A 20,601-nucleotide genomic window follows, 5' to 3' on the forward strand; every position below is an offset into this window, starting at 1 on the left:
GGTGCCCACCTGCCCCTCCCCCCACCCCAGGGCGGTGCGGCCCAGCCTGAGCCTGCTGTGCGCCGAGCTGCGGGACGGCGAGGCGCCCGCAAAGAAGCGCGGCCGCCTGGAGAAGGGCGTCTACGTGGGCCTGCAGGCCGGCGCTGCGGTGAGTCCCCGCCGGCCCCGCCTCGGGCTCGGGGCGCGGGGGGGTGGGGGTCGGGCGGCAGGTGAGGAGCGGGCCCCAGCCCACGCACGGCTGGGACCGGGACTCGGGCGGACGCACGGAGTCAGGTCCCTCCCAGCGGAGGCGGCCCCCGAACTTGCAGGGCGACTCCGGCTGACTACGCTCCACGACGCCCAGCCCACGCCAGCAGGAGAGGGACCCAGGGGGGTCGTGGGCACTTCCTGGGAGTGAGAGCCCCCAGGGCCGCAGCCTCAGGCACATACACGGGGTGGGGGGGCGTGGCCTGGTGAGGGCACAGCCCCGCCCACCCCGCTTCCAGGGTCCTGGGCATTTTCTGAGCATTTTCTCACGTTGCCCGCCACCCCCCCACCCCAGAGCAGGACTCTGGCCCCTCTGCCCAGGACACTCAGAGACCCCAGGGCCTTCGGCGCCCCTCCCCCCAGCCCAAGCAGGGTGGGCAGCGGGAGGGGCGGCGGTGGAGTCGGGGGCGGGACAGGCCGGGAGCCCCCTCGGCCCTCCGGGAGGGCAGGCCCGGGGGACCTGCCGCCGTGGGGCTGGAGTGTCGGGCGGGGCCAGCGCCCAGAGCTGCTGCCCCTGTGGTCCTCAGGAGAAGGTCCGGTGCAAGCAGAGCCGTGGTCAGGGGGAGCTGGCGTCCGCAGTGGCCCACAAGGTCGCCCAGCTGAAGCCAAAGGTCAAGAGCAAGGGACTGCCCGCCGGCCTCGGCCCATTCCCAGGGGGGCGCGTCCGGAAGAAGCTGTCCCGGGCCAAGAGCGCCAAGGTGTCTGCGGCAGCCAGACACCTGCAGCCCGAGGGCGGCGGCAGCAGGGAGCTGACACCCAAGTTCCCGGCCGAGGTGGCCGCGGCCACGGCCCCGGAGGCAGGCAAGTGGGTCTGCGGAGGGCCGCCAGGACCCCTGAGGGGCCGGGCCCTCTGGCTGCGGTAGGAGGCCCCTCCCCGGGGCAGAGCTCCCTGGGCCCCCCCCAGACGGGGGGCGAGTGAGGGCATCCTGGAAAAGGGCTAAAAGTAGCTCTTCTCCTGTCCCCGGCCACTCCCCCTGCCGCGTCCGGCCAGGCTGACCTGCAGGGTTATCTGGGCCCCAGCAAACAGGACCAGAAGCCGGGGGCCTGGAAAAACAGACACTTCCTCCCCAGCAGCCCCCGCCCCCGCCAGGCCTGCCTGACAGAGAATGCGGGGAGGGGGAGCCGAGGGGGAGGGCGACGTGGGGGGGACCCCCAGCCCGAGAGGCCCGCTCCCCACGGCCCGGGTGTCAGGAAAGCAGGCAGAGAAGTGAGGGTCAGAGAGAGGTCGCCCTTTCCCGTCCCTGTCCCCCACCCTCCCCTGGACACGTACCACACCAGAGCAGCCGCGTCAGCTCCGTGACGGTGACGGGGCCCCACTCACAGCCCCCGGTCACCCACGCTCACAAACGGTCCACTCCCCGGCCCCCGGCCCCAAATGGTGCTGCCGTGACGCCCCTGATCCTGACCCCCACCCCCCCCAGGCAGTGGCTATGACAGTGAGGGCTGCGAGGGCCGCCTGGGCACGGAAGCGCACCCCGCGGAGCCCGGGCTGGCGCTGCCAGCGGGGGCCAGTGGGGCGGTGCTGGGGCCCTCGCCCTCCTCCGTGGTCAAGATGGAGGCCAACCAGAAGGCCAAGAAGAAGCGGGAGCGGCAGGGCCTGCTAGGTAACCGGGCGGCGGGGGGTGCTGGGGCGGCCGGGGGGCCCCGGGAGCTGGAGTCCCTGCCACGGCCCCCGCTCCCGCACGCAGGGGCCTGCCGCCTGTCCAGCCCGGAGAGCGAGGTCAAGATCAAGAGGCGAACGGTTAAGGCCAAGGTGGGCACCAAGCTGGAGCGGGCCCCCGGGCGCAGGCCCCCGGGAGCACCAGGCAAGAAGAAAGCCAAGGGCAAGGCCAAAGGCGGACTGCGAGCAGAGCCGGGGGCCCCCCCGGGCCGGGACGCCCTCTTCAGCCCTGCGAGGGCCCTGCCCTGCCGGGAGGAGGGCAGCCAGCTGGCCAGCGAGCGCCTCAAGAGGGCCACCCGCAAGAGCTCGGTGCTGCAGCCAGGGCTGCGGGTGAGCAAGCGTGGCGGGCACCCCAGGGTCTCAGGCTGGCGGGGGAGGCCTCCGGGGCCCTCGGTCCCCATCTCTGTTCGCCACACCCTGCACGGGGGCGGGCCGGTCTGAGCCACGCCCTCGGGGCGGGCCGTGGGTGGGGAGGCCGGTGCCAGCCTGCCACAGCCCCGCCCACTGTCCCGCAGCGCAAGAACGGGACCCTGTCCATCGCCCTGTCGCCCCGCAACGCCAAGGCCGTCCTGGGGAAGGGCAGGAAGGCCAGCAAGGCCGTCGGCAAGCAGGTAGCTTCCCCCCGCCCCACCCCTGGCGCCTAGCGGGAGTGCCCAGACCCCGCCCCCAGGAAATTGACCCCCCGACCCCCCAGGGCAAGGGCCGGGCGGTGAGCCGGCTGCTGGAAAGCTTCGCTGTGGAGGACGACTTCGAGTTTGACGACAGCAGCAGCTTCTCGGAGGAGGAGGAGGAGGAGGAAGAGGAGGAGGCTGGTGGTCCCCTGAGCTCCGAGCAGAGCGCTGCCCTGGGTGAGAGCGGCTGGGAGGGGCGCTGAGCGCAGGCTAGGGGGGAGGGGGGGAGGGGGCGCCGGCCAGGCTCTGACAGCCCTGTCCCCCAGCGCGCTCCTGCACCATCCACAAGGAGGACCTGCAGGACGGGCTGCCCGTGCTCATCCCCAAGGAGGACAGTCTGCTGTACGCGGGCAGCGTCAGGACCCTGCAGCCGCCCGACATGTGAGGCCGGGCTGCGGGCAGGGTGGGCACCGCCGCGGCCGGCTGGGAGGGGCTCGGGCAGCAGCCGTGGACCCGCAGGCCCCTCTCACACCGCCCCCTCCCCCCCCCCCGCCCTGGCCCCTCAGTTACAGCATCGTGATCGACGGGGAGAGAGGCAACCGGCAGCGCATCTACTCGCTGGAGCAGCTGCTGCAGGAGGCGGTGAGGGGGCCCCCCGCCCGGCCAGCCCGGGGAGGTGGCCTGGCTGCCCCCGGCCCTCCCCCGAGGCTGCTCACGCTCCCGCCTCGGCTGCACCTGCAGGTTCTCGATGTCCGGCCCCAGTCCAGCCGGTTCCTCCCGCCCGGCACCCGGGTCTGCGCCTATTGGAGCCAGAGATCCCGCTGCCTGTACCCAGGCAACGTGGTCCGAGGTGAGCCATGGCCGCGCCCCCCCACTCCCTCCACCCCCATGAGCTGGCCAGCCCCTCCCCTCCAGCCAGGAGGCAGGGGAGCAGGACCTATCCCTAGTGAGTGGGAGAAGGTGCGGGGGGCGGGGGACAGGGGCTCCCGCTGTCCAGAGACCTGCAGGGCAGGACAGCCAGAGCCCCGGCCCCAGAGGCTGTGGACTGGTCAATGGGCCCAGCTCCACTGGGGTGAACCCTGATCCCCCAGGTCGGGTGGGTGGGGCTCCTGGGGTCTGACAGGTGATGAACGGGCAGGGCGGTGGGCCAGGTGTGCATTTGCACACGTGTGTGGGGGGAGCTGGCCCGAGTCCCCGTGTGTGCACCAGTGCGGGGGTGACGGGTGGACGTGACGCTGCCCCCAGCCGTGCTGCGGGGGCGGAGGGGCCTGCCAGCCGCCCTGCAGGCTCCAAGGCCTGTGTGGTCGAGGAGCAGAGTAATCCCAGCCTCGTCTGTCAGGCGCCCCACCCTGCCGTCCTCCGGGGGACCGCAGGGAGAGCCCCGTGGGCCCTGAGGCTGGGCCGCGTGCTCAGCCCCCCCCCCCCGCATCCCCGCCCCTAGGCGACTCCAGCGACGAGGAGGGGGACCCGGACTCGGTGGTGGTGGAGTTCGACGACGGGGACACCGGCCACATCGCCGTCTCCAACATCAGGCTGCTGCCTCCCGACTTCAAGATCCAGTGTGAGCCGGGGGCCCCGCCCGCCCTGACAGCCAGCACTGGGCGGGGCTGCCTCTGGGTCCGGCAGGTTCCCGCGGCGGGGGCGAGGGGAGGCGGCCACCCCTGGGCCCAGCACTGAGACCGCTGGTCCGCTCCGCAGGCACGGAGCCCTCGCCGGCCCTGCTGGTGTCCAGCAGCTGCCGCAGGACCAAGAAGGCTTCCTGCGAGGCCCCCCCGCCCAGTGAGCCCGCTGCCCCCAGCCTGTCCCCCAAGGTGCACGAAGGCCCCGACGTCTCCAAGACCCCCGGGAGGAAGTCCACCAGCAAAGACAAAGCCGGTACTCGGGACTGGCCAGAACCGGGCGGGGAGGCTCCCTGGGGGGAATGGGGGGCACGGGGGCGGCGGGGGGGGGTAGCTCGGTCACGTCTCTCCCCGCCCCCCAACCAGGCAAAGCAGAGCTCCTCGCCTCAGGTGCCAAGCCCCCCGTGGGGGCCTCCGACCACTTCCTGGGCCGCCGGGGCAGCCCGCTGCTGAGCTGGTCCGCTGTGGCGCAGACCAAGCGGAAGGCCGCGGCGGCGGCGGCAGCGGGCAGCAAGGGGCCGGGCCTGCTGCAGAACCTCTTCCAGACCAACGGTGGCGCCAGGCGGCTGCGGGCCCGCGAGGCGCTGTTCCCAGTGCACAGCGTGGCGGCGCCCGTGTTCGGGGACGGCCTCCGCGCTGCCTCCTTCAGCAGCCTGGCCAGCTCCTATGCGCCCTTCGTGGGCGGGGCCGGGCCGGGCCTGCCCGGGGGTGCCCACAGGCTGCTGCGGGCCAAGAAGGCGGAGCGGGCCGAGGCAGAGAAGGGCGGGCGGCGCCGGGCGGGCGGCGAGTTCCTGGTCAAGCTGGACCACGAGGGCGTGACCTCCCCCAAGAACAAGAACTGCAAGGCGCTGCTCGTGGGCGACAAGGACCCGGGGCCCAAGCTGGGGCGCCCCCTGCCCAGCCCCAGCTACGCACACCCGGCCCTGCTGGGCAAGGACAGGAAGGGGCGGGCGCCCGTGCACCCGCTGCCCGTGGGGCTGGCGCTGCGCAAGTTCGCGGGCCAGGCCGAGTACCCGCTGCCCTGCGACAGCGACTGCCACAGCTCCTACTCGGACGAGGAGGAGGACGGGCCCGGGCTGGCCCCCGGCGTGCCCTCCCGCTTCCTGGCCCGCCTGTCCGTGTCCTCCTCGTCCTCCGGCTCATCCACCTCCTCGTCCTCGGGCTCCCTGTCCACCTCCAGCCTCTGCTCCTCGGACGACGAGGGCTCCTCCTGCAGCTCGGACGACGAGGACCCAGCCCTGCTGCTGCAGGCCTGCCTCACCCACCCCGCGCCCGCCCTGCTGGCCCAGCCCGAGGCCCTGCGCTCCAAGGCCGGGGGCCCCCACCCGCATGCCCAGCGCTGCTTCCTGCCCAGGGCCGCCCTGGTGGGTGGGGGCGCGGGCCCCGGCGGCGGCGGCGGCAAGTCCAAGCTCAAGCGCAAGGAGGCCCTGAGCTTCTCCAAAGCCAAAGAGGGTTCGCGGAGGCAGCGGCTGCCGTCCGTGGAGAACCGGCCAAAGATCTCCGCCTTCCTGCCGGCCCGGCAGCTCTGGAAGTGGTCAGGGAGCCCCACGCAGGTAGGCGGCCCCGCGGGCAGGGCGGGGCGGCGCCCTCTTCTCTGCGGCCGGGATTGTGCGATTCCGTCCAAAAAAACCGGGACGCCCAGAGGAAGGACAGAACCCCACCTGGATCCGAGCGGCCGGCACCCCCCTGGCCCCGGGAGTCCTCGCTCTGCCGGTCTGACCGGGGACATGAGCGCGCCCCAGCGCACCCCCGTGCTTGGTTCTGTGGGTCTCCCTGAGCGCCGTTCCACGTCGACAAGCCACGCGCGGGGCCTGGGCAGGGCCTCGCAGACACTGGGGCACAGACACACACGCGTGCCCCTCTGTGAACGCACCGCGGGCGGGGCCCGTCACGGCCCACAGCTTTGCCCTGGGAACTGCGCCGCCGTGAACCTCTCACGGGGCTCAGGCCTCCCCGCCCACAGAGACAGTGTCCCTTCTGGTCTCATTGTCAGCCGAAGCAGCGCAGAGGCCGACGTGGCCAACCCCGCCCTGCCGGCGGGGGGCGGCGGGGGTGGGGAGCCAGCTGCTGGGCCGCCCCTTCTCGCCCGTGAAGCCGCCCAGGCCCACCTGCCCGCACACAAGACTCGCTGTCTGTCCCCCAAACTCTCCTCTGTCCATCCCGTCACCGCCCCGGGTCCCGGGGCCCCGCCCCCTCACCACGCCCGGCCGCGGCTGTCTCCCCTGCAGAGGCGCGGCATGAAGGGCAAGGCCAGGAAGCTGTTCTACAAGGCCATCGTCCGCGGCAAGGAGACGCTGCGTGTCGGGGACTGCGCCGTGTTCCTGTCCGCCGGCCGCCCCAACCTGCCCTACATCGGCCGCATCGAGAGCCTGTGGGAGTCGTGGGGCAGCAACATGGTGGTGAAGGTCAAGTGGTTCTACCACCCCGAGGAGACCAAGCTGGGGAAGCGCCACAGCGACGGGAAGGTGGGGCCTGGGGCGCCGGGGGTCGGAGTGGGGTGGGCAGCAGCCAGGACTCGAGACCCCTGCCCCACCCTCACAGCTCCCCACAAACGGACCGCGGTTTCACCCCGTGGGGGCTGCACCCCAGAGCATCACACTGCTCCCGGCAGGTTCCTCCCTGCAGCCCCCCACAGACACGCCCCCGCGCCCCCTCGGGCAGAGCCTACGTTCGGACACGCACAGAAACAGGGTCCCCCACGCCCGCCGCACCCTCCTCTCGGGGGCCAGGTTCCCGCCACAGTCCCGGGGCCCCCTGTGCAGAGCCGCGCCCAGGGTGGGCGGGGCACGCAGGCCAAAGCCCCGCCCCCGACGCGCCTGCCTCCCTCGCCCCGCAGAACGCCCTGTACCAGTCGTGCCACGAGGACGAGAACGACGTGCAGACCATCTCCCACAAGTGCCAGGTCGTGGGGCGCGAGCAGTACGAGCGGATGACGCAGAGCCGCCCGCGCCAGGACCGGCGGGACCTCTACTACCTGGCGGGCACCTACGACCCCGCCACGGGGCGCCTGGTGACGGCCGACGGCGTGCCCATCCTGTGCTGAGCCTGCGCCTGCCCGGCGGTGTCCGCGGCGCCCCGGGCGCAGAGGCCGGGGACTCGGGCGGGCGGCGCCGGCCGCGCCCCGCCGAGCGGGCAGAGGAGCGAGAGAGCGAGCAAATATGCAAACCCACCGAGGCGAGATCCAGGCTCTCTGTCACTGTCCCTGGAAAGAGAGAGCTCCTGGGCGCCGGACCCCAGCCCCGCCCGCCGCGGCGGCCACTGTGCCCGCGGGGCCCCCCGCCCCGGGCGCTCTGCTCCCCCATCAGCGCGTCCCGAGAGATTAGAATCCAAGCCATATTTCCCCAGTACCTCCGACTGTCCCCCACCAGGGAGAGCAGAAATCAGGTGTGTTGTCTATTTATTTCTCCATGTAAATAGTGTACTTCTTCGGGGAAGTTTTATGGAAAAAATAGTGGAAAGAGATTTCTTTTCCCCACGTGTGTGTCGAGGGTGTATGTGCATGTGTGTGCGGTGCGTGTGTGTGTGTGCGCGTGTGTGTGCAGGGATTTTGTTCCGGGGAGTTTTCTTTGAAAATGCACTGTTGTCCTCAGCCTAGCTGAGTCCCCACGGGGGCAGCAGGGGCCGGGGCCCGAGGACGGGCCAGGGAGGGCCCCCGCCGCCCCCGCCGGTCTCGGGAGACGGCGGAAGGTGGCAGTCACGCTGGAGTTCATTCCATTGTGATCCATCTCCTGGGGAGAAGGTGGGGGGACGAGGGCTGGCCCCCGAGGCTTCCACGGGCAGAGGGGGTCCCGGAAGCTGACATGAAAGCCAGGACCCCTGAGTGGAGTGTGGCAGCCGCCATGCGTCCCTTCCCTCTGTTCCGACGACACAGCACAGGCGAACGAGGACGTTCGGGTGTTGGCGTGAAACAGGGACGCTTCGGTTTCCTCCCCTGAACAGTCCACGTTATTTCCGGTCCCCCTCTGTCCGGCCAGCACTCAGAGCGGTGGGGGGAGGCCGGCCTAGCCAACTCCAGGGGCCTTCCCCGAAGCTCCCTGGCAGGGCCGATGGCCCCGTGAGGGGCGCTTGCAGCAGGAGCGGTCCCCTCCAGCCTGCACCCCAGCCCTGGGCGCAGGCAGCACCTTTGGGAGCTGTCACCTCTCTGCCCAGCGCCCTGGGTACCACCGTCTGGGCGGGCATCCCGCAGAACTCGTCACCTCCTCACTTCTCCGGAGGTCAAGAGGGACGACAGACAGGGCCCGCGGGACCTGTGCCCCGACGGCCTCATCCTGGCCTGCACTCAGGGCCAGGCGTCCCCTCAGGCGCCCCTGGAAAGCCCCCAAATTAGCCACCACTCCTTAGGATGAGCTCTTCCGTGACCCACAGACACAGCCCAAGTTCCTGGGAAACAAGGGGTGTCGGCAGGTACCCGACACCCCTCCCCTCTCGGCCCCCCTTTCTTTCTGACCAGGAACCCTCCTGCTGCCCCTGCCCCCGCAGCTCTGCAGGAAGTGCAAGGACCTGGAGGGGGTCCCCTGCACCCCGGCTCCCCTGCCCTACCCTGGCTCCCCCTTCGCCTCCGCACGAGTGCAATATTTCATTCCTGGCGGCCGCCCAGGCAGGCGGCAGAGGCCAGCCCCGCTGGCGGCTGCAGAGGCCTGACGCTGGCGGAGGGGCAGGGCCCGAAGCCCCGGGAGGCGTGGGGGTGGCCTGACGAGGCAGGCAGTGGGAGCCCGGAGCTGTTTGTGGGAGGTGGTGGGGAGGGGCCCGGAAGTGTAGGACCCACACCCACCTCCCGACCCCACCCCCCAGCGAGAAGCTGTGTCCCGCACCCTCCGCCCCGCCCCCGCTGCGTCTGCGTCCGGTGCGTGCGACGCCCCCCCGCCCCGGCAGAAGCTCGGCTGTTGTAAATGTGTAAACTAAGAGAGGGGTGGGTTTTTTTCAATGTAAACACTAAAAACAAACAAAAACACAAAGGTTTTATGAACAGCAAACTCTATGTAAATGCATTTTAGTATTAAATTTTTTATTGATAACTTGCTTAAGAATAAATATATGAACTATTGTACAGGTTTTCCGTGGTCCAGAATCCTGACTGCGCCTCGGTGTGGGGTGTGCGTCACACAGGGGCACCCCGGAGGCCCCAGAGGTGCGGGGGTCTCAGCAGACCCACGGAGCCTGGCCCTGGCCCGCCCCACCCCCACCCCCGCAGTAGCGGAGCAAAGTCCCTCCGGCCTGGGGCTTGAGGTGACTTTGCCTTCAAGCTGCCCCGGGACAAGGGTCTGTGGCCTTATAGGTCCCACCTGAGAGAGTCAGATGTCCAGCCTGCACTAGGCCCTGTGGCCAGGGCGGGCACCCCCGAGGGGAAGCGGGAGGGTCAGCCCCCACAGGGCACAGGCACATGGGGAAGGGAAGTCACAGGGAGGCTGTGAGGCAGCAGAGAGGGTTGGGCGGGGCAGGTTAGGGCTGACACCCCCTCAGGAGCCCTGATCCTGAGGCTGAGCGAGGCAAAGGCTGGGGCAGCAACCCCATGGTGGCGGGGGGGTGGGGGGGGGCTCCCCTCTCTGCTGCACAACAGTCCAAATGCACCAAAGGCTCAAGGTGGAGGGTCAGCAGTCAGACTGAGACCCTCACTCTGCAGCTCCGGGGTCGGAGTCAGAGGGGCTGGAGCCCCTGAGGAAAGAGCTGGCACCCAGAGAAAGGCCCTCAGGGCCCAGGGTGGGGGGCAGGGGCATACGCTGGACTGGGGGCGGGGGGTAAGGTGCCACCAACAGCCCCGGGCGTGTGGGCGGGTGGGGGCCAGCAGGGAGGCAGGTGGCCATTGGGACACAGCAAGTCGGGGCTGCAGCAGGATTCGGTGCATCCTCAGGGGTCTCTTCCCACCAGCCCACCTCCTCCCTTCCCCTCTCTCCATCCAGCGGCCTCCCCGACCCCCCCCGAACTCAGGTGGGGTGACCCCCTGCCCTCCCGAAGGGCCCCGGGCCAGGGGCAGGGAGGGCTCGGGAGGCCGCAGAGCCCCGGGGGTTAAGTGCACGGGCCCACACTTGGATGGAGACGAACGAGCCGGCGTGTGAAACGCTGAAGCCAGACAAACGACACGCCGGAGAGCGAGGTCAATGGGAGCGATGTTTCATCAGGAGACACGACAGCCCGGCGGGCTGCGGTCCGTCTTCCAAGCCACAGGCCGACCGGGGACGAGGGGCTTCAACGGTCCAGGCCCCCGAGGCCTGGACAGGGCAGGGACCGGGAGAGGGCGGTCCAGCCTGGCCCCTGGTGGCCTCCTAAGTCTGTGCAGTGGCGCGGAGGGACCCGCCGCAGGGGCCCCGGGTGCCAGCTGAGGGAGTGGACGGAGAGGGCGTCACACTGGAGAGCCGCCTCACACTGGAACCTGGGGGTCTCAACACCCCACGCACAAGCTCCAGCCGGACCTGTGGGGGTCCAGGGAGGCCGAGGCCCCTCGCTGTCCACCAGCAGCCAGAGCACCATGGGCAGGGGAACCGAGAGGCCCCAGGGACTCAGGCCTGCAGAAGCCAGGTGGAGGCCACAGGGCGAGATGGGGGCCTCCAGGGCCTTGCCTGTGCGGTGTGGTTCCTGACTGGCCCGCCGATGAGCCTGGGCGGTGGGGGGAGGGGGGGTCCTGGGAGGCTGCAAAGGCATCTCCAGACCCCCATGCGGGGGCCCTGCCTCGGCCCCGTGCCGTGCCTCCCGCTGGGAGCTTCGCACTCCAGGCAGGCAGGCTGGCTGCCTCCTGGACACGGCCCAGCCCGCGGCGACGGGGCCGGGAGTGTGGGGACACGCACAGGTCCCCGGGCTGGACACGGTGCCTCGGGGGCCCACCCCACCACCCGGCTCAGGAGCCCGGCTGCCCCCCACCTGGCGATTCCTCAGGGCCCCTCCCAACAACAGGGTCCCCACGGCCTTTCTGGGGGCTCCCCTAGGGGTGCCTCTCTGACAACATGCGAGGAGCCTTCCCCCTCCACCCAGCTTCGCTCCACGTAGGAGGACGCCTGGCAGGGTCCTCAAAGCCACACCTTCCCCCTCACCCACCTACCAAGGAACCCACAGCCCAGCGCTGAGGAAGGCAGGGTGATGGGTGCGCGGGGTCGGAGCCATCTTTCACGGCGTCACCTCAAAAACAGTGACGTGCGGAGCACCCCGTAGGCCTGGGTCTGCCACTCGGGGACTGCAGGGTCCCGGCCAGCAGGCCCTCTGCTTTGGCTGAGTCAGGGGGCTGGGATCAGGGCTCCCCCCCAAGTAAAAGCACCCGGGGTGGCAGTGGGCAGGCTTGCCCTGGGGCCTCCCGCAGCCCCTCCCCCAACGGCCGGGAGCCCCAGTGCCCCAGCGCTTCTCCCAGCAGGTAGGAGGGTGCGGGGGTGAAGGCAGCCCCACACCAAATTGTAAATTTACTTAAAAACCCTTTTTTGCTCATCCGTTTTCATTAGTGTTTGCCATTTGATGTGCGGCCCAAGACAACGCTGCTTCTTCCAGTGTGGCCCAGAGACGCCCCAAGGTCGGACACCCCCGGAGAGGCCCCCTCACAAGCCGGTGTGCTGGGAGGGGAAGGGGAAACCACGCTTTTTGTTCGGGAGCCTCGGAGCGAGTGTAAGGCGTGGCCCCTCGTCGGGACTCTGCGTTCACGCATAAGAAACAGACCCAGGCCAGGCGGCGGGCAGGGCGGGTCGGGAAGCTCCGCGCGGACAGGGCGATTGTCCCTCACCCCCGGCCCTTCGGCCACCCCCCTATCCTGGGCCAGCACCCCAGGCCTGGGGCCCCCCAAAGCCCCCGCAATGGCTGTCCTCTTGGGGTGCCCACTGGATGTGACTGCCCAAGACCACTTTCCTGGGGACCCAGAAGCGCCTCCAGCAGCGGGAAGAGGCTTCTCTGCACCGCGCACGCACCCCTGGAAACCCTATGCTCACCTGACCTTGGCAGGGCCAATCAGGACACCTCTGCCTTCCGCTCCACGGTGATTGGCTTTGGGGTGGGCATGTGACCCAAGCTGAGCCAATCTGCGTCAACCTCTGAGCACAGCCCGGCCTGAGTAGCCCCGTGAGACACGTGAGCCCGCGCCCCGTGCCCCTCGCTCCCCGTGGCCGCCCGCGGGAGTAGCACCTGTGAGCCTGCCCCTGGCGGCTCGGTACCCGGCCGCAGCGGGACCCAACCCTGACCGCAGTGGGGCGGGCGGCCAGACAAAACGCAGGACGCCCAGTCCGACTCGGCCTTCGGATAAACAGCAAATAACTCTAGCTGTCGTATGGGCGTGGTCCGTGCACTTTACGGATACACCTATGCTAAAAATCATTTGTTGTTTGTCTGAAACTTGTATTTAACCCGGCACCCTATATTTATTTGCCACTGTGGCACAATGGGCCGACCTCGAAACCCAGCTGCCCAAGGTCAACTGGGCGCTCCCCAGCCCGCCTGTCCTTAACCAGGGACACCCACAGCTGCCCACCGTGGGGCAGGAAGGACGCCTCCAGAAGGCCCCCGGAGCCCACTCGTGCCACAAACCCACGGCCTCGGTGCAGCTCCGCCACCTGCTCACCGGGGAAGCAGCAGCCGGGCTCATGGACACTCTGAGCAGGTGCCGGCCCAGCCCCGAGTGGCCCACAGCGGGGATACTGAGTCGGCATGTCCAAGGCCAAGGTCTACACAGAGTCTGGGCAGTGCCTGGCCGTCTGGCCACACATGAGGAGCTTGGAAGGAGCAAACGACAGACGAGTCAGGGAGGTGGTTTGAGGAGGGAGAGTGGACAGACATCGTGGGCGGTGCCCAGAGGCGGAGCGTCTGCATGCCCGTGTCCGTGCAGCGCGTGTTCAATGGAGAAGCGTTCCTAACCGTCAGGGGGGCACGTGACCCGCCCCAGGGCTGCTTGTCCCCTCCCCTCCCCCCAGCCCGCCCCGGGCTCGCTGGGAGAGCGCAGCAGGCAGTCGGAGGGCACGCCCCGAGGACCCCGAGGTGAACCTCCCCCGCCTCCTTGCCACGACTGACCTGGACCGCCTGCGGACGAGCCCTCGGTGGCGGCAGCAGGCCTCATGTCACGGCTGTGAGTCCGTGGCCCCGAGGAACCAGGCGGCGAGTGGTGGCCGCTGGGTGACTTCCGGCCCTTCCACCGCGGCGCCGCAGCAGTTAGCCCCACCAGAAGCGGAGGCCACGTGAGCCCAGCGAACTCCTAGCCCTGCTCCGGGAACCCCGCCCATCCCCCGCACCAGGGAGCTCGCTTCTGAGCAGAGGTGCAGCACCCGCAGCTCAGGAGCAAGACACCTGGGAGGAACGGGGCGATGAGGGGCGGGGGGGCAGGCACAGCCAGAAAGCGGGCGGCTTCTCCCTCAGTCGGCCGCCGGGGGCCCAGGAGCTGCAGGAGCACCAGGCACCTGGGCTCTGTCTGCTGTCCTGACTCAGAGCTGGGCTGGTCTCCAGTGTGGCACCCAGGACAGGACGCTGTCGGGCCAGGGACCAGAAATGGTGGCCACACCGAGCAAATGGGCAGAAAGAGGGTGTGGGGGTGCCAGTCTGGGCGGGGGGCAGTGGGGCCGCAGGAACATTCCTCTAGGCGAGCCCATGGGTTCACAGGGACCTTTGCCAAATGGGGGAGGGTGGGGGCAAGAGACACAGGTACTGGGTCTGCCCGCCAGGGTTCCACACATCCACACATCAAAGGCCCTGGCCAGAGGGCGGCATGGATGGTCAGCAGGTGGGGTCACGGATCCCGACTGTGGCTCGTGAGCCCTCGGGGACAAAGGAGGTCACTCCGGCTTGCCTGGGGCCACGCGCTCTCTGCTTCTGCCCCCCTCTTCCCCCCCAGCTGTGGGCACCAGCGCGCAGACGGTGGTGACTCTGGCTCCGCCGCAGGGAGTGGACGCTGGGCAGAACCTCACCAGGAGAGCGGGAGTGGACATGCCCTGGAGGACTGCAGGCCGGGCCGAGTGGCCTGCCCCAGCCCACCCCAGTGCACCCCCGTGGGAAAGAAGAGGTTCACTGACCCCCGGACGAGGCACTGCGCAGGCTCCTGGAGTCACGGGGCGAGTGGAGGGAGAGCGTGGGGCCGCCACGGGCCGGAGCAGGGGCCTCCTGGCCACTCCTTCCCGCAGGGGCTGCTCCCACCCCTCCCCCACCCCCAGCACAGGGGCGAGCTCAGGACCAGCGTACAGTGAGAACCTGTGTTCCTGCAGGGGGACTGAGCCAGAGCGAGTGGCCTGGCCCGCTGGGGTCCTGTCCCCTCACCTCACCCCGACCCCCATGCTGGTGAGACACGTGCAGAGAAGCAGGCCAGCGAGCAGGGAAACACAGAGCCGCTGGGCGGGAGAATGTCAGAGACGGGAAAACAGCGCATCCCTGCAGCCGGCTGGCCGAGTCCTGGCCGCTCCGGCGGTAACAGCTGCAGGCGGGTCCGAGCTGCAGCTCCCGTTGTGACCACAGGATCCAGCTGCTCCGGCTCTGACCGTCAGGGGCCCTGGCGCCCCCACTTCACACAGCAGCCACGGGCCCACTGCAGTCGCCCATTGCCGTCTGCACCCCAGCATCCCCAGGCCCTGCGGCCCCACCAACACTCTGTGACAGGTGGAGCTGCGGGAGAAAGGACCCAGCCCCCAAAGCCACAAGTGCTCCCACACCAAGGTTTCCAGCACAAGGCCAGCGGCGCTGCACGGCTGCCAGCAGCGGTGAGGCCACACACCGCCGGCACCGGCCAGTGTGGACACTGCAGGGAGCAAGGCGGCTCTGGGAAGCTGAGCTGCAGTGTGGCTCCAGCAGGAGGCTCACCGAGCAGACACCACCCTGCTCTCTGCACGCCAGGGCCCCTGGCGGCTGGGCCCCGCGTAGTGGTGAGTGTCTGCAGGGAGGGGCAGAGACCCATGCACCCGCCGGTCATTTCGTGCCTTCAGCACCATCATCTCCTTTCCAGTTACCCGGAAAGGCAGAGTCTGTGTTCCCCATTTCCCTTAGTAATAGAACCCCAACCTGTAAGTGGGCACCTGGCTGTCCAGAGTCAAGACTACACTTCCCAGCTTCCCTTGCAGCTAGATGCAGCCTTGGGACCAAGTTCTGGCGCGGGAGAGAGAAGAGCAACGCCATGCATGTGCAGCGAGAAGTATCCTTAAACAGTGAGCTGTGTTCCCATCTCTCCTGCCTTCCCGCTGGTTGAGAAGTACACGTGATAGCTGGCGCTTCAGCAGCTGTCTTGGATCTTGAGGAGGAAGCCACATGGGAAGATAGAAGAACAACAAGACAGACAAAGGGAGCCTGGGTGCCTGATGACTGCCTGGTCCCCACAGCTGCCCTGGAGGCTTTATGTGGAAGAGAAGGAAGTGTCTCCCTTGTTGAGGTCGCTGCTCGTTTGGAGTTCCATGGAGACTAGTCTAAGTGTGGGTGTACCTCAGCCCACCCCCCTCTCCACGGCCCTGCTTTGAGTGCTCCTTGTGTGTCTAAGCCGAGGACTTGGACATCTCGCCACTCCCCCCCGGCCCCCACCCGCGTTCTCCTGGGCCACGTCCTTTATGAGTCCTGGGCAGCCCCGGCCGGGCGGCGCAGCTGGCTAGAGCGTGGTCCCCATGCGCCAAGGTTGCGGCTCGGTCCCCAGGCGGGGCACGCGCAGGAATCGACCAATGAACGCACAAATGAGTGGGACAACAAATCGATGCCCCCCCATCCCCTTCCTCTCTCTGTGTCCAAAATCAATAAACTTAAACAAAACTTGAAGGTCCTGGGACCTCGAGGTCTGCGAGGCTGGCTCGTTTTCAGGCCAGAGGCCGCTGCCGGGTGAGGCCCCCTCACAGCACGCACACTCGGCGCGGCCTATCATTATGTGTTTACCGTGAATTTCCCTGATTGCCTGCTTCCCGGGACTGTCATTAATGTGAGGGCAGGGCCCCCGTCTCAGTGCGGTCACCGTCGTGTCCCTGTGCCCGGCTCAGGGCCCGGGCACGAGTGCTCACCCAGCACAGCACAGCCCAGCCGAGCGGGTGCGCCCCTGCCGGCACCGCCTCTCTCCCCGCCGCCCCTCCTCTGCTGCCACGGCCCCTGCTGCCCCACCCACCCCTGCCTCCCCTCCCCTGGGCCCAGAGTCCCTCCCAGCTGCCGCCCGGCCTGCCCCGGGGAGCTCCAGGGAGCCCCAGGCCCTCCCAGCTCTCCGCGCTGGCCACATTGCGTTGCCTGAACTCTGGTTTCGGTCGTGAGGAAAGAATTGAGAATGAAATTCCAGAAGCAGCTCCAGCGCTCGCTGGCGATGTGGCTTCGCTTCTCAGACACCCCCTTTCTGTCCTGTAAAATGGTGACAGTACAGTGCCCCCCCCCGGCCCCGCGGGAAGCATCCTGTTCACAGGGGTGTTCGGAGGAGGGAGGGTGGAGCGCGTGGCCCAACCCCAAGGGCTAACAGCAGAGGACGGACAGGCCCAAGTGCTGGCTGGACGCTGCGGGGAGGGGGGCGGCGGGCCTGCCTCGTGGGGGATGGGTCCCCTCCACTGAAGCTGAAGCTGCCTGGCCAGCACCCCACCGCCAGGGAGAACCCAGAAGACGTGCCGGAATGTTCCTGGCAGCACTGCTGGCAGGCTTGGGTGACAACCCACATGTCCCTGAGCAAGAGGCTGGGCCAGGAATCCGTGGTGCACCCGCAAATGTGACACCCCACAGCAGTGCCACAGGACAGACAGACACAAACAGCGCAGCTCATGCCGAGCAAGGGGCCAGCGCCCCCGGCCTCGGGCTGTGGCTGCTCCAACAGTCACACCAGCTGCACCTCAAGGACACGCCCACTCTGCCCCCCAGCCCCTCTCCTCCTCCCGCTGGGCCTCCTTCCCTGGGGCGGGGGCGGGGGGGTGGGGGGAACAGGCTCAGCATGGGACTCTTCGGCTCAGAGAGGCCCGGGCCAGAGCTGGCACTCCCGATTCCAGCCCGCCAGTCCCCAACTGCCAGCGCCGGCCGAGTCAGGGTGGCAGACAGGGTGGTCTGTGAGCCAGCGGCGGCTGAGAAGGGCTCTGAGGCCACCTCTAGTCTCTGCGGGGAAGAGCGGCTGATGGGTCAGTGAAAACTGTCACGTGGGGTGGAGGACGGAGCGGCAACCTCACGGTCCCCGAGAGCCCCCCCAGGGGCCTTGAACAGTGCCAGACCCACCCTGCTCCCGGCGGCAACTCGTGCTTGATGGCGGCTCATGCGCACTCACCGAGCCTGTGACTACCGAGTGTGAGCCCGCACCAAGCGCGTCACTGCATTCTCTCTCACCTGCCTGGTCATCCTGCTATTGCCGCCGCATGGGGCGGGGGGGAGAGGGGATCGAGGTGGGGGCGCCTGCCCAGGTGCCCGGGCTCCACAGTGGCAGGTTGGGGTGTTCACACACAGCCAAACTCCCCAGATGCCACATCCTGGGACACCGCAGTGTCCCCTCGGGGCCCACTGCCTTTCTCCACCTTTTCCACTGCTCCATCTCTTCCCCGCCCTTCCAAGCAGCCCCAGGGCCGCCTCCTTCCCTGGTGCCCATTCTGCAGAGTCCTCGCCCTCCTGAACCGCTTGAGCGCCCTCGGCTCAGGCCGCCCAGCCCTGAACTTCTGTACGGTTGTGCGGTCCAGCCATGAACTTCACATCGGGAGCGCAGCCTTGCATCCACGGGGCCCCCTGGGGCTGAGCCCTACAGCTGGGCAGAGAAAGAACCCCCCACCCCTGCAAAGGTCTGCTGAGCGAAGAAATGCACCTGCCTCAGAGGGAAGCCCCGTCTCTGGCCTCACCCGGGGGAACACGCTTGGTCCGTTCCCCCCAATGTGTGCCGGGAGCCTGCCTCTGCCAGGCAGTGCCCTGTGACGGCTGTGTAACACAAACGGAGCATGCCAGAGGGCCTCCTGGAGGAGGAGGCACCTGAACGTCGTGGGCCACGGGCAGACGGGCAGGCTGTTGCTCCACTGCTCCGCCTCACGCTGAACTCGTCACCCGCAGGGCGTCTCCTGGCTCCTGGGGAGGCTCTGAATGGCTCCTCAGGGCGGAGGGGCCCCGCCCTTTTTCAGGCTGCCTCTGCCTAGGACTTCACTTAGGTTCCCACTGCACGTGGGTTTCCCTGACATTGTGTGTCACTGTCCGCAAAACAGCAACGTCTCTAAGGTGCTTTTATTCACACTCGAGAACACGTGTGGCACATGCCGCCAGGGCGCTGCCCTGGCTGCCCTGCCCGCCCTGCCCTGTGGCCCAGGGCTGACCCGCAGGCAGTGTCCGTGGGGGCTCCTTTGCCCCGCCGGGGCCGGATTCTGCCAGCGAGGAGCCCGCAGATGCAGGGAGCAGACGCGAGGAAAGCGAGGTCAGTCTATCAATCACCAGGCTCCTCTCGGCCCGCCCGGCCGGTCGCTGTGTCCCTCTCCCCAAGGTCACAGCTCCCGCTCCTTGGGTCTCTCCTATGGCTGCAGCTGCTGTTCAGGTCGGGGGTGGTAACAGCTCCCCTTGTGGCTGGGCCCGGGTACCGCACCACCTCGCCTTCATTCATTTTCCATTTATTCAATTTCCCTCTAATAACCTGTCTGAGGGTGCCGTAAAAATGTAAGACCATGTCAACTACCCATATCAAAGGACACTCTCGTATGTTCTACTTGGAGGAGCTTGGAAGGGAGGCTAACCCCCAGGCCTCCCCTGCGGCCACCTCTGTTTGTACCCCAGGACATCACAGTGGAGAGTGTCAATAACTAACCCAATCGATGAAAGATTGATCTCGCCTGGCCCCTCCGCCACCCAGCTGCAGACCGGCTCTTCCTTCCTTCAGCCTCCCCAGCCAAGCCCAAGGGACACGCTCCTTCCTTCCCGGTCCCCTGACGCGCAGCCCTCTGGGGATACAGTGGTGGGTGATGAAGCCCTGTGCCCAGGCTCCCGGGGGAGGCGAGGACCCGCGCCGAGCAGCGGGAATCAGGGAACTCGGTCCCCAGCGGCCTCCACCCTAACAGGCTCGGGACTTTGAAATTGTCACTTCACCTCCGCGTGTGCAATGGGGACAGCCACGACTCCGGCCCGCAACACAGCGGAACACAGAGGTGGCACGGCGCTTCGTGCGCAAAGGACTCTCACGGGCCCTCTGGGACAGCTGGGGACGGCACGGGGATCCCAGAGCGGCGTGGGGCGCGGGTAGCTGTCTGGTCCACCGGGCGCACCCGCGACCCACGCGCCCCACCCGCTGCCGCCAGCAAACCGCCCCACGTGGGGCCGCACGAGCTCGCGGCCCCCGCACCCCATTGGCTTCCGCGTAGCCAATCCGAGGGTGTTATCGGCAACAGCCGTGCTGATTGGCCGCAGCAGGCCGGCCCCGGAGGGGGCGGGGCTCTCTTTTGTTCTTTCCTCAGCGGCGCCACGGGCTCCCCCACCCCGGAGCCCCGAGGCCTGGTCTGGGCTGCCGGGAGCCGGTGGGGGGCTGCTGGCCGTGGCCGACGCCCCTCGCAGGTGGCCTCTCCGGACCCCGGCCCTTCTCACCGCCCCCTCCCCGCCGTCCCCATCTTGCCCACACGCAGGAGAAAGAATCAACCGCCCGAAACGCGGCCTGCGCAGGGGCTGACCTTGGACAAGCCCGTGCAGCTCTTCTCCCTCGGTTCCCTTAACCCTTGCTTTCCGCCTGCCTCCTGGGAATGGTTCGGAAGAGCCCATAAAAAATGAGCTCGGGCTCCTTCTACAATGTAACCAATCAATGATAGAAGGCTTTGATTTTTCCTGAGAGGGAGCACGTGGGAGATTGCGGAGCGGGGGAGACTAGGGGCCCGGATTTCGCTAACCTGAGCCTGATTCTGAATGACAGTCCCTTTCTAATCACGGCCGGCTGGGGGCTCTGGTCCCAGATGGGGCCGGCTGGGGGATGGGGCAGCAGTCCCTGAGTCAGCCTGGCCAGCTGTGCAAACTCCCCAATCCTCCTCCCTCTCCCTCCAGCCACTCTCCTCAGCGGCCTCCCCCTGCGGCGGGAAGCAGCGGCTGCAGGAACCAGGGCCCCTCAGAGGGACTGAGGGCTCTGGGCTGGCCTGGGGGGTCAGGTCTGGCCAGCTCACCACCTCCCACCACCCCCAACACCCCAAATCTCTTGGAAGCCTCCCCCCTCCCCGAAGGCAGACAGGCAGCAGTGCGGTCCAGGGTGCGGGCGCTGGGCTCCTGAACTCCGGGCTGTGGCCTGCGGCCCCCTCCCAGCTGGCACCCCAGGCTCAGCTCCTTTTCTTCCGCCAGGAGGCCACCAAGGAGACCACTAAGTCACAACCACCGAGTCAGGGGGGTCAGGCCCCAGAGAACCCTCAGCGCCCCCCCCATGTCAGTGTTGATGGAGAGGAGGGTGTCGTTGCAGGGAATGCAGGTTTGACAGCGGCTCGAGGACCGCAGCTCGACCGAGACGGGAGTCCCCTCCAAGGTCACCAGCCTGGACCTGAGAGTCTGTGAAATAAAATAAATGAAAAAGTAAACGCAATTCCCCGAGGGAGGCAGATTCTGATCTGATCAGCATTCTGAGCGCCTCTGCCCGTGTGGCGTAGGTACGGTCCTTCAGCCACGGCGG

The 20,601-nt window shown here is 68.4% G+C and overlaps 1 protein-coding gene across 2 annotated transcripts in view; it reads left to right on the plus strand.

Annotated features, from left to right (window-relative positions):
- Positions 1–7,311, plus strand: part of BAHCC1 (BAH domain and coiled-coil containing 1) — a 52,446-nt gene extending 45,135 nt beyond the window's left edge. For both annotated transcript variants that reach the window (XM_045836127.1, XM_045836128.1), the window contains exons 15-28: positions 31–148; positions 774–1,047; positions 1,668–1,850; positions 1,935–2,236; positions 2,422–2,517; positions 2,601–2,754; positions 2,844–2,958; positions 3,084–3,159; positions 3,259–3,367; positions 3,959–4,078; positions 4,216–4,392; positions 4,503–5,689; positions 6,365–6,601; positions 6,973–7,311. In XM_045836127.1, the coding sequence (XP_045692083.1) occupies positions 31–148; positions 774–1,047; positions 1,668–1,850; positions 1,935–2,236; positions 2,422–2,517; positions 2,601–2,754; positions 2,844–2,958; positions 3,084–3,159; positions 3,259–3,367; positions 3,959–4,078; positions 4,216–4,392; positions 4,503–5,689; positions 6,365–6,601; positions 6,973–7,179 (3,355 nt within the window). In that variant the 3' untranslated portion in view covers positions 7,180–7,311. The remainder of the gene's footprint in view (positions 1–30; positions 149–773; positions 1,048–1,667; positions 1,851–1,934; positions 2,237–2,421; positions 2,518–2,600; positions 2,755–2,843; positions 2,959–3,083; positions 3,160–3,258; positions 3,368–3,958; positions 4,079–4,215; positions 4,393–4,502; positions 5,690–6,364; positions 6,602–6,972) is intronic.
- The last annotated feature ends 13,290 nt before the right edge of the window (positions 7,312–20,601 follow it).

This window comes from Phyllostomus hastatus, unplaced genomic scaffold, assembly GCF_019186645.2.
Source record: "Phyllostomus hastatus isolate PE091 unplaced genomic scaffold, TTU_PhHast_1.1 phas_contig_210, whole genome shotgun sequence".
Taxonomy (NCBI): domain Eukaryota; kingdom Metazoa; phylum Chordata; class Mammalia; order Chiroptera; family Phyllostomidae; genus Phyllostomus; species Phyllostomus hastatus.